This window comes from Aphidius gifuensis, linkage group LG2 (genome assembly GCF_014905175.1).
Source record: "Aphidius gifuensis isolate YNYX2018 linkage group LG2, ASM1490517v1, whole genome shotgun sequence".
Lineage (NCBI taxonomy): Eukaryota > Metazoa > Arthropoda > Insecta > Hymenoptera > Braconidae > Aphidius > Aphidius gifuensis.
The window spans coordinates 9,255,016-9,267,742 of record NC_057789.1 but is presented as its reverse complement, the minus strand read 5'-3'; the positions used below and the strand labels follow the sequence as shown (position 1 = coordinate 9,267,742).

Genomic DNA, 12,727 nt, shown 5'->3' with positions numbered 1-12,727 from the left:
GATTATTCGCGCATGGTGTAGAAGGTCGGGTTGTTTTGATCATATTATTTAATCTTGGAACTGCGCATCGTATGATATCATGTGAGTATTGCGTGTGAATTATTATTTTTTTTTTCTCATGGTTTTTATGCTGATCTATGTTGTATTTTGGCGGCGAATAAATTTTTTTTTTTTTATTTATTCTTTATTCATTCGCACGTATGATTTTTTATACTTATATATTTTTTTTTCTACTTAAATATTTATGTATTTTTTTTTCTTCAAATTTATATTTGTTTTTTTTTTTAATCCGGACAAAACAAATGAATGGAGATTTTTTTTTTTTTTTGCAGTATTTCACGTGGCGCTTTCTTTTATTTAAGATTTTTCTCGCAATTTTGCACGTGGCGCTTTCTTTTTTTTTATTTTTTTTTTTTCTCTCGTGGTGAATCATATTTTTCCGAAAAATTCATAGATAATTGTTTGGCTTATCTTCAGCATCATTGTAAAATGCAGATTAGTTTATTTTGTCGGTTTTTTTTTTTTCTTTTTTAGCATAGACTTTGCGATAACCAGAAAAACCCAAACGAAAAAAAAAAATTGATGACTTATCGTAGTTATTTGCTAAACTCATTAGTCATCGAAAAAAAAAAAAAAAAAAAAACATTTTATTAATGATTTTATTAAACGGTCAACGAAAATAATTTACATAAATTTTTTAAATAATTAAATATCCATTTGTTTATATTATATAGTTATAGTATAATAAAAAAAAATCATTAATTACAAATTAAATTTGCAAAAAAAAAAACAATAAAATAACGAGTGTGATTTTTTTTTTTTTTTGTTGATTATTATTGGCTGCTAATTTGAAATAGAATATAAATAGTTCATTGATTAATAATTGCTGAAAATAATTATTTATGGAATAGAAAGAAAAAAAAAAAAAAAACAAGGTCACTATTATTAAAATTATCACTGACCAAATAAACATCACGTGACCATTTATCATATAGCCAGTATATCTATATATATTTTTTGTCAATTTTTTAACATTATTATTTAAAACTCTTATCAACAGTTGAAATTTTAATCAAAAAAACTGCCAGAGAGAAAATAAAATATATATAAAAAAATAAATTAAAAAAATACTGATAATTAGCGTCCTTTTATAATTATTTTTTTTTTTCTTCGAATTCTATTAATAAGCAAGCAAAACTAAGCAAATATAATAAAATAAAATATATATTTTTAATAAATTTATTAATAATCTTTTTTTCTTTATTGATTTTGTTTAACAGAGATCAAAATGTCTTATCCAAAGCAACAGCAAGAATTTTGCCTGAGATGGAACAACCATCAAGTAAATCTCCTCAATGTATTCAAAGAAATACTAGATAATTGTTCATTTTCTGATGTAACATTAGTGACTGAAGATGGACCAACATTTATAAGATGTCACAAAGTTGTACTAGCATCATGCTCTGATTATTTTGCATCATTATTTATTCATCTTCCATCACATGAAAGTCATCCATTTATTGTATTAAAAGATATACAACATAAAGAAATGAAAGCTCTTGTTGAATATATGTATCAAGGTGAAGTTTATGTTGCACAAGATCAATTGCCATTATTATTACGTATTGCTGAAATATTGCAAATTAAAGGTTTAACTGATGAATCAAAATTAAAAAAAAATAATAATAAACAACAGCAACAACAACAGCAACAACAACAACAACCACAACAACAACAACAATCTCCACGTTCACCAAGATCACCAAGATCATCACGATCAACAAGATCACCACCACCATCAATAAGCACAAGTACAAATATAAGTGGATATCAAAATTCAAGTATACCAAATGGTTATACATCACCACCATTATGTACAAGCTCATCATATTATCCATTTAATTCAAGTAATAGATCACCACGTTTACCAAGAAATTTATCACCAAGAACCATTGAAAATTCATTAATGTACAATAATTTATTAATACTACCATCAGATTTACTTCAACAACATCATCAATTACAACAGCAACAACAACAGCTAGCTGAACAACATGCATTAGCTCAATCTATTGCAGCAAGAAGTACACCAATATTTCCAGGATATGAAAATAGTGAAAATAAAATGAGAAAACAAATGAGTTTATTGGGTATGAATAGAGATACACCAATATTACGTACTGTATTAGGACAAGGACATGCTGATAGTTCACAAAGTAGTGGTATAATACATGCTGATAATAATGATACATCATATCGTAGTCCAAGTAATGGATCAGCAAACGATACTCATGATGATATTAGAAGTAGTACTGAACATTCACATACCTATAATAATACAAGTCCACAAACAAGTGATCACAGTTTATTAGAAGAAGATGATAAAAAACCAATTAATTTACCTGGACCAAATCCAAAAAGTATGTATATTTATAATTTAAATTTTAATTATAATTAATAACTTTATTTATTTATGTTTTTATTTTTTATTTTTGTAGAAGGTGGAAAACAAGAATGGAAACGTTATAAACAATATTCACGTAAAAATATATCAGATGCTATTGAAGCTGTACGTAGTGGTATGAGTGCATTAAAAGCAGCAACATTATTTCATGTACCATCACGTACACTTTATGATAAAGTTAAAAAACTTGGTATATCAACACCTCGTCCATTTCGTCGTAATGGAAATTTAAATAATAGCATTGGTAATAATAGTAGCAGTGCATGTTTTCCATATGGTATGGGTGGTAATGCAAATGGAAGTATTTATGCATCAATGAATAGTGGTAATGATTCAACAACAAATATTATTGATAATCCAACAGCATTATTAGAAACAACATATTCACAAATTCGTGAAAATTCAACTGAACGTGATACTGTTAGTATGAGTCCAAATAATCATCAAACAAATGATAATGATATTGATGATAATGATCAAGTTGAAGATTTATCAATAACAAGAAAATCTGATGTTAGAGTTATCATGCAAACACCAACAATTAAAGAAGAAATTATTAATATTCCAGAAGATTTTAGTCGTCGTTGATTTTATTCATAATATTTTATGAATTAGAAATTTTTTTTAAAATGAAGAAATATTATATTATTAACAATTACTATCAAGACTGACGGAACACTTTTTTTTTTTAAAGATTATTAGTAGTTTTTTTTGTTTATTTTTTTTTTGTTTCACGACGAAGAGACTGATGTTAGTACAGCCCACCATTGAAGGTTCCAGCATATTTAATTTTTTTTTTTTAATTATTATTTCTTCTCGGTTAATCAAAAATATTAATAACAATTTATTGCAATTTATTCGAGAGCTATCGGCATATTTTTTTTTTTTGTATATAAATTTAGTTTATTGATATGAGTAGTTTTTTTTTTTTTTTTATTTCTTTTTTGTTGTTTCGTTGAAAAACAATAGAACTGAGCTTTAATAATCGAATGAGCGAATTAACAAATAAATGATTATATTTAAAAAAGAAATATATATATATTGAGATAAAAAAAAATATAATTAATATTATAAAATGTATATAAACAATTAGTTGAAAAATAATTGTGATGTAAAAAATATTCTATTTGATAAAAAAATATGCCGTATATTTTTTTTTTTGCAATGAATATATAAAATGATAAATATTTTATCAAAGAAAATTCAATTGAAAGAGAAAATATTATATAATATTATTTTCAATATCAAAAAAGATTCTTGGAAAGATTTGAAAAATCAAAGAGTATATTACGAGCGGTGAAAGCGAAAAAAAAAAATAATAAAAAATTTAAGTTGATGAAATTGAATGTGAAACATTCAACGGCATACTTAATATGCCAGATTAATTACAAATAAAAAAGACAAAAAAAAAATTATGCGAAATTCGCTAAAACCATTGATAGAATGGACGAAAAAAAAAAAACTTCGAATGGTAATTTTTTAAAAGAGCAGACGTTGACGACTGAGTTATAAATGTTCCTTTTTTTTTTTTTCTTTTTTTTTATATTATTATTATTATAAAGAAGACTTAGAGTACGATTTTGTTCGTTAATTGCCATTGAGCAAATTAATATTAATTAAAAAATTTAATTTAAAAAATATTAAATATTAAAAAAAAAAAAAAATAATAAATACAAAAAAAAAAAAAAAAAATAGATATATCTTTTAAACCGGGATACAGATGCAATAAATTGCTCAATGCACATTTGCATTTGATGATAAATGTGAAATGGGACCAATCTACCTCATTGTACAACGTATAAGACTGATAATAATCTGTCCTGCGTATATTTTTAATTAAAATAACGCAGTATACTCTCATGGCCCATTCATTTCAATTTAAAACCATTTTTTTTTTTTTTTTTTTCTTCGATTATTTTTTAACTTTATTCTAATCAATAGTGCAAAAAAGTTTTTTTTTCTATTATTATTCGCATAATATTAAAAGGCCAATTTAAAATTAATAATAACTTTTCTTTTTTTTTTTTTTTTAATTATTTCGACGGAGATTTAATTAACATTATTTTAAAAATATTTGGTAGAAAAAAAATCGAAAAAAAAACAAAAAAAAAAATATATTATAATCGCTATATAATTATTTACTATAATTATTTTATAGTCTTAATTAAAAAATACAAAAAAATGTTAATGATAAAATGGAAAAAGAAAAAAAAAAAGTAAAAAAACGAAAATGAAAAAAAAAAAAATATTAATATAATTTTTTTTTTTGATCGAATTAATATAATTGCCTTAAACGGAAAATGCACAATTAATAAACGTACTTTTTTAATGAATAAAAGAAAAAAAAATTTATAAATTATATTAAAACAAATTAAAAAATATTTTTGTTGTTCAGCACAAAGCCACATTTTGTAAACTTGGCTAATTTTTTTTTTTTTTTACTATTAATTTTGAATAATTTTATTATTAAAATATAAAAAAAAATTTTTTTTCTTCAACTGATTATTTTATTAGAAATATATCTCAATTTAAATGTTAATTTATAATAATTTATATAATAATTATTAATAATAAAACGATAAAAATACCTCAATAATGTTAAAGTACAAAAAAGGTGCCTCAAAGATGCAATGATAAACGTCCATAATTAAAATCAATAAATTTGTTTTTCATAACAAATAAAAAAAATAAACATACTCGATATAAAAAATATAAACAATATATATATAATTAGACATTAAGTATGTGTAAAATGTTGCCTTAACAACTCAATCGTTGTATTAATTAGTAAGACTGATTTTTTTCATTCATTTTTTTTTCTTAATTGTTTAATTTTATTAAAATACTGGCTATAATGTTTATTCACTGATGTTTAATAATCTGAATCACATGATAAATTTAATTATCATAATTAACTATAGTAAAAAAAAAAAAAAAAAAAACAATGTTTTATTATTGTTACTCGATATTCATTATGTAATAAAAAAATATTGAAAAATTGAAAAAAAAAACTTTGATGTTATTTTTATTTTAAATCATCCTTGAAATTAAACTGTTGAAAATTTAAAATATTCAAATTGTTGAAAATGAATTCGTTGATTGGAATGGAAATAAAAAAAATAATTTCATTTTTGTTTATTATTTTTATCAATAGTTTTCGCTTGAATATACTTGAAAAGCTGTACTCATTATTTTATTTTTTTTTCCTCTTTGAAAAATCAATACAAAAAAAACAAAATATATTTTTTTATCTTTCGGGATTATATCAGTTTACATTTTTTAAAATGTATATCAAAATTTTAATTACACGAATTTTTACAGTATATTAGTTTCAATGTTTGGAAAAATAAAAAAAAAAGATACATTTATATAAACGTTATCAATTTTATGGAAATTGGAAAAATAATATTTAGCAAGTTTTCAATGTAAAATACAATTATATATGAATTTTTTCATCTGAGGTTAATAAATGAATATTGAAAAATAATTTTTGTAATATATTTTAATTTATCAATGAATTTTTCATGATGGTTTAATTATAAGTTTTATTGGCTTTAATTTACTTGAAAATTTTACCCATATTTATATTTATTTTAAAACCATTTGAAAATTAAAAAATATTATAATTTTATTTTTTTTATCTTTTCAAGTATATCATTTGAAGAATATATATATATATTTAAATTTTAATTACAACAATTTTCGCAGTACTTGAGCTACATTATTTTAAAAATAATATAAACTTTTTTTTCTAGTTATAATTGATATTATAATTTAAAAAAACAATTTTAATAATCTATATTTGTTAAAAATTTTTAATGAAAAATATATTATAAAAATATTACTTTTCAGATTCGTTAAATGGTCGTCAATATGTGCATGTTATTAAATTATCATTTATGGATTTAAATTATTTACAACCATTTATATTTCTTGGTTCGTCGAATATCCAATCACTCAGTATATATAAGAAAGTGATCTTGGTATTATTAAAAAAAATGCATTCAATGGTTTATTTCATATTGATAATTTAAATATATTTAATAATAAAATTGATGCTATTGAAGAATTCAAATTAATCAATGAAAGTTCAGTTAGTACATTACGTTTTCATGGTAATCATGTATTGAGAACATCAAAATTGAAAGATACAATATTAAATGTACGTACAGTATCAACAATGCAAAATTATTTTCCATGTGATTGTCAATTATATGATATTATTGATAGTGATTTTGTTAATGGTTCTAAGAAACAATTTCGTGAAAATAATTACTGTATATCACCACTTGATTATAATGGTATACATATGATATCAATTGATTTTGATACAATTGCTAAATGTCATGATCATGTCATCCAAGATAATCTTGGATCATCTGCTGTAAAAATAACACATAAATTAATTTTTTTAATATTATTATTTTATGTTTTTTAATCAATTTATTTCATTTATTATTTATCGATATTTTTATTTTCAAATGGGGGAGGATATAAAGACTCATATCATTAATATTTAATTTACAAACAAAATTATTCATATGAAAAATGCATTAGCTATAAAAAATTATATTGATCACGATTTTGTAAATGGTATAAGTATTTAAAAATAATTGCACATAAATTACACTATTTTATTCAAATAAATAAATACAAAAATTGCTTTTTAATTATAATTTATAATTGATAAAATGAATTTAAAAAATATTTTAAACAATTTATATTCATTGAAATTTATCAATGAATTATACTTTTTTTTTTTTTCAAAGTAATAAAACAGTTTTTCAAGAAAAAACATTCTGTCAGCAAAATTTTGCATTCTTCAAAGCAACGCCTTAATTTAATTCTCCCGAGTACGATAAAACGTGCAGAGACTGTCTCTATACCCCAATACAAAGATATACACTGCTCAGCTTGTTCTACTTGCTCATTTTTGATAAAAAAAAAAAAAAAGAGAAAAGAAAAATCCTTTTTTTAAAGGATTTTCATTTCAAGAGAAGTAAAAGGAAAAAGAGGGTGGTTTTTCACCCAACTTGTCTGTTGGTATATACACACGCGAATCGTTGACTGAATAATTATGAGTTTGCGCACAAGAATATAACTTACCAAAATTGGAAGGGGTTGTAATAAAAATTTTCATGTACAGGGATATGTATAGCTGGAGCAAACTGTGACTTTCCGGGTTTGTATTTTAACACACATACAAACTGATACGCGCAGTTGAAAATTTTTTATCTTATTTTTCATTTTTTTTTTTTTTACTAACTTGAAATCTTTTAAATCACATACCAACAGTTGTTGATGATACGTCGCAAGTTTATTACTTACTGTAAAAAAAAAAATAACAATAAATTATTTTCAATTTAAAAAATATATATTACCTTATTTAAAAATAATAGTTACAGTGTTTTTAATTGATAAATTTTCATTTATATAAAAATTCAACCAAAAAGGAAAAAAAAAATTAATTGAAGAATAAATTGACATCTTGCAGCATCAACATCTTCAACAGTCATATGCAAAGGCATGCGCCGTAAATATTTCAAGATTGATGTATCACAGAGCGCAGGTAATACATATTTTTTTTATTGCAATAATTTTTATATTTATTTATATTAATTATATTTTTTTAAAGATTATTATTATTCTGGTGGTTCTGAGATTGGGAACATTTGTAACATGTCAAAATGTAGAAAATACAAGCAGTGGAATTATGGATTGTCCTCCAACATGTATTTGTCTATCATCAAAACAGGTATATATATTTATCATTGTTATTATTAGACACTTGATATTACCACTTTGCGTTTCAGCCTCATGAATATGATAAGAGGACTCGGCAAGGTGTTATCAAATTTTTTTTTTATTTATTTTTTTCTCTTATTCTAACTTTGCATAATTTTTTTTTTTATTTTTCATTGAATGAATAATAAATATTTGTCATTTGATTAACGCTGATTTAGATTAAATTAAAAAAGTTTAAAAATAAAATTTTTTTAAGTCTGTTGTTGCAGATATTTAATTTAATTTTGATAGACATTTATATTTATTCAAGTGGCTTTATCAGAATTTATTTTATTATTATTATTTTTTTCATTGACAATATTCCATTGAGATGTGCAAATTTAATTAGAGTTTTTTTTTTAATTTTTAGCTGAAATATATCAAGTTAATGACAATTTAAATTGGAATGAGATAAAATGAGAATTAAATTTTTTTTTAAATATTGGAAATCGATGTTTATGAGATATTAATTTATACTTTGTTAAAAAAAAAATCAATTAAAGTCATTTTAATTAAATTAAAAATATATTTACTTTTGAATAATTAAATAAGTAAAATATAAAATTTAAATTTAACAATTCAAATATCAATTAAAGTGAATTTAATTTATATAATGAAAAAATTTAATTTCAGGTATTATGTAACACTGGTGGTCTTTATGAAATTCCAACATACTTAAACCATGGTGTTGAAGATTTATCATTATCGAAAAATAATTTTTTAATAATTGAATCAGATGCATTTTCATCATTACGTTCATTAAAAAAATTGAGTCTTGACGGTAATAATATAACGTCAATAAAACCATTTGGTTTTCGTGGTTTATCAAGACTAACAGATTTATCAATTCAACATACACCATTAAATTACATTGGTAGTTATTCATTTGCAACATTACAAAATATAACACTACTTATGTTATCACATAATCGTATAAAATACATTGAAGAAAATTCATTTGCTGGTTCAACGAATATAAAATTAATATATTTATCAAATAATCCATTGATAACAATTCAAAGTCGTGCATTTGCTGGATTGACATATGTTGAAGGTTTGATATTACCATCTGGTATTAAATCAATTGAGCCAGATTCATTTAATGGTCTTCAATATGTACATGTTATTAAATTATCATTTATGGATTTAAATTATTTACAATCATTTACATTTCGTGGTTTGTCAAATGTACAATCACTCAATATACAAGAAAGTGATCTTGGTATTATTAAAAAAAATGCATTCAATGGTTTATTTCATATTGATAATTTAAATATATTTAATAATAAAATTGATGCTATTGAAGAATTCAAAATAATCAATGAAAGTTCAGTTAGTACATTACGTTTTCATGGTAATCATGTATTGAGAACATCAAAATTGAAAGATACAATTTTAAATGTACGTACAGTATCAACAATGCAAAATTATTTTCCATGTGATTGTCAATTATATGATATTATTGATAGTGATTTTGTTAATGGTTCTAAGAAACAATTTCGTGAAAATAATTACTGTATATCACCACTTGATTATAATGGTATACACATGATATCAATTGATTTTGATACAATTGCTAAATGTCATGATCATGTCATCCAAGATAATCTTGGATCATCTGCTGTAAAAATAACACATAAATTAATTTTTTTAATATTATTATTTTATGTTTTTTAATCAATTTATTTCATTCATTATTTATTGATATTTATATTTTCAAATGGGGAGAGGATATGAAGACTCATATCATTAATATTTAATTTAAAAACGAAATTATTTATACGAAAAATTGGTGATGTGTCTATATTTGTTTTTCATGTAAAATTTATTGATTTACGTCGTTTATTTTTTTTATGAAAAGAATATTTATTTATACAAATTTTCTAGTTAACTATTATCATAAAAAATTTATCAATATAAATACATATCGATATGTTAAAATATTTTTATCTTTTTGTTGAAAAAAATTAGTTTTTTAAAAAATACACATAAAAAAGTGTGTCGATTATTTTCAAAAAAAGTATTATAACTATTTGAAGTAATTAAATGATAATAATATAATTTATTAATTCAAATTTACACTTTAAATAAAAGAAAAATGTTTTTTTTTTTTGTAAACTCACCCTTGCTCCATCATGCCAATTAAAGTGTTGAATTTTTTGTAGAAATTAATTTTCGGAAAGTTAGTCAATGAGGCTAGGACCATTTTTACACATTAAAATTCAATAAAAGTAATTCAACTTGTGTCGATATTGGTAAATAAATTGAAAAAGAAAAAAGATAGATTATTTTTTATTTGTTTAATTTTTTTTATTTCATGAAAATGGCGATATCGAATTATTAATTAACTAATAAATAAACAAACTGATGAAAGTAAAGTAATAAAAATTTATTAATTAAATAAAATTAATTAATAGAAATAAATAAAATAAATGTGTATTATTGTACAACTGACCTTAATCCTTAAAATAAATTAATTTTCAGCTCTACAATGAAAACGGAAACATTATTTGATTCCATTGATGCTTTGAAAATAATCAATTACAATTTTCAATAGTACAATAAACATCTACTTCTTTGACGAGTTTTTTACTAATTTATATATTTTTTTGACAGCTTCACGAGTTATCTTTTTTCCATTAATATATAAAAATGTTAAATTTGGTAAAGTTTCAACAAGTTTAATTACTGATTCATCAGTAATGTTAGCGCAATTCGAATTATCCAAGGAGGTCAAGTTTTGTTTAAATAAACATTGAGTTGATTTATCAGTGATAGATTCATTTTTTTTCGATCGCGGGCCACTATAAATTAAACCAAGATCGAGTTCTTTTAATTCTTCTAAATCATAAATTGCACTCATACCAATATCAGTTATATTTGTGCCAGGTATAAATAAATGTGTTAATTTTTTAGCATTATTACAAAGATTAATCAAAAATTCATCTCTAAGCATACTATAATCACAATCAACACGTAACTTCTCGAGATTTTTTAAATTCCCAATTGGATACATATTGATTTTTGTATCAAACATTGGATGATTTTTTGGCAAACGAGACATTAATTTTACATCAACCAAAGTTTTTATTTCACCTATCGACTGAAGAAGTAGTTGACTTAGTCCAAAACCACATATATCTAAACAATTCAAAGCAATTAGTCGAGGAAATACCTGAAAAAAAATAATTTATTAAAAATTAAACAGCACATTTTGTTGTAATATAATAATTATTAAAAATTAAAAATTTAAACTTACCGAAGTCAATGAATCTAGTGAAAACATATCATTTCGTTTTAAGGTACATGAAAGATGTAAACTTTTCAAGGTTCCACCAATTTGTTCCAATGACTTGGCTAAAGTCATTGGTAGAGTTGAATTTTCACATTGCCATTCAATCGACAGTTGTCTAAGATGAGACATATTAGAAAAAACATTTTCAAAATCTTGACTCATTATTTCTTTGAATCTTGAATAAAGGATCTCAAGATTTGGACAATTAGCATTGATTATTGGCATTATTTCAGAAACAGGATATTCTTTTACATCTAGATAAGTTAAATTAACTCCACAGAGATTTATTAGGTACTCTAGATCATTTGCTTTATCATTAACTGAGTCATTTTTATTTCGATTGAATACATATGTTGTAAAGCATGAAGGAAGAAACCTGTTTCTCCAATCTTTGCATACTGAAAAATTAATTAAATATTTTCATTAGTATATTTAGAGTAATATTAAATTGTTTTTATCATTAAAAATTATAGTGTTGTTATATTTTCTTACTTGGTTCGAGTCGTGGTTGACTAGCAAGTAGAGGACCCATGCGAATCATACGCAATTTACACTGTGCTTCTGAGTTTTTTATATCTTCATCATCATTATTATCATTATTATTATAAATATTATCTTCATCATCATCATCATAATTATAATCATCATCTTCATAATAATTATTATCTTCCATAGATTTTATTGCGTTATCATCTAAGGATTTTTTTGATAACTCAAGCTGTATATGAAAAAAATTAATTTATTATTTAATGTGATTAACAATAAACAATAACAGTAGCTACAAAAATATAATATATATAATTTAAAACTCACTTCTTTTTTCGAAAATATAATGAATTTATCAAGCCAGTCGGTAGGACTTGAATCAATCTCCATATTCATCTTGCTTGGGTTCATATTTTATTTTCGGTTAACAGTTTGACGAAATTATACAGTCAAATACTGAATTCGAAAAATTTAATAGAAACAATTTGATAAATTATCAATTGATGGCGATTCACGTGCGAAGAAAATAGTATTTAACTATTGTTTATTTATATATAGAAATGTCTAATGAAGCTGTTTAAAAAGTTAGTTTAAGGATGAAGTCGATTGCCACGTGGTGTGTAACCTTTTTTTTTAACTATATTTTGCTGTCCAACTAAACTAGATAGTAAACAACTAGTAAACAAAATACCAACGAC

At 22.7% G+C, this 12,727-nt stretch overlaps 3 protein-coding genes and 1 pseudogene across 3 annotated transcripts; 3 read left to right on the top strand and 1 right to left on the bottom strand.

Moving 5' to 3' along the window:
• LOC122850332 (broad-complex core protein-like) lies at window positions 1-3,052 on the top strand. The gene is made up of 3 exons (XM_044149490.1): window positions 1-81; window positions 1,281-2,420; window positions 2,499-3,052. Exons 2-3 carry the CDS (start codon window positions 1,289-1,291, stop codon window positions 3,050-3,052), a joined length of 1,686 nt encoding a protein of 561 aa, XP_044005425.1. The 5' UTR covers window positions 1-81; window positions 1,281-1,288.
• Window positions 3,053-4,232: 1,180 nt separating this feature from the next.
• On the top strand, window positions 4,233-6,906 carry LOC122850331 (annotated as a pseudogene).
• Window positions 6,907-7,602: 696 nt separating this feature from the next.
• Window positions 7,603-10,682, top strand: LOC122849031 (toll-like receptor 13). The gene is made up of 4 exons (XM_044147558.1): window positions 7,603-7,646; window positions 7,959-8,033; window positions 8,100-8,219; window positions 8,882-10,682. Exons 2-4 carry the CDS (start codon window positions 8,016-8,018, stop codon window positions 9,923-9,925), a joined length of 1,182 nt encoding a protein of 393 aa, XP_044003493.1. The 5' UTR covers window positions 7,603-7,646; window positions 7,959-8,015; the 3' UTR covers window positions 9,926-10,682.
• Window positions 10,683-10,712: 30 nt separating this feature from the next.
• Window positions 10,713-12,726, bottom strand: LOC122849030. Its single transcript, XM_044147557.1, has 4 exons — window positions 12,357-12,726; window positions 12,036-12,261; window positions 11,508-11,941; window positions 10,713-11,423 (listed from the first exon to the last, which is right to left on the bottom strand). The coding sequence occupies exons 1-4, from the start codon at window positions 12,438-12,440 to the stop codon at window positions 10,818-10,820; spliced, it is 1,350 nt and encodes a 449-aa protein (XP_044003492.1). The 5' UTR covers window positions 12,441-12,726; the 3' UTR covers window positions 10,713-10,817.
• Window position 12,727: the final 1 nt, after the last annotated feature.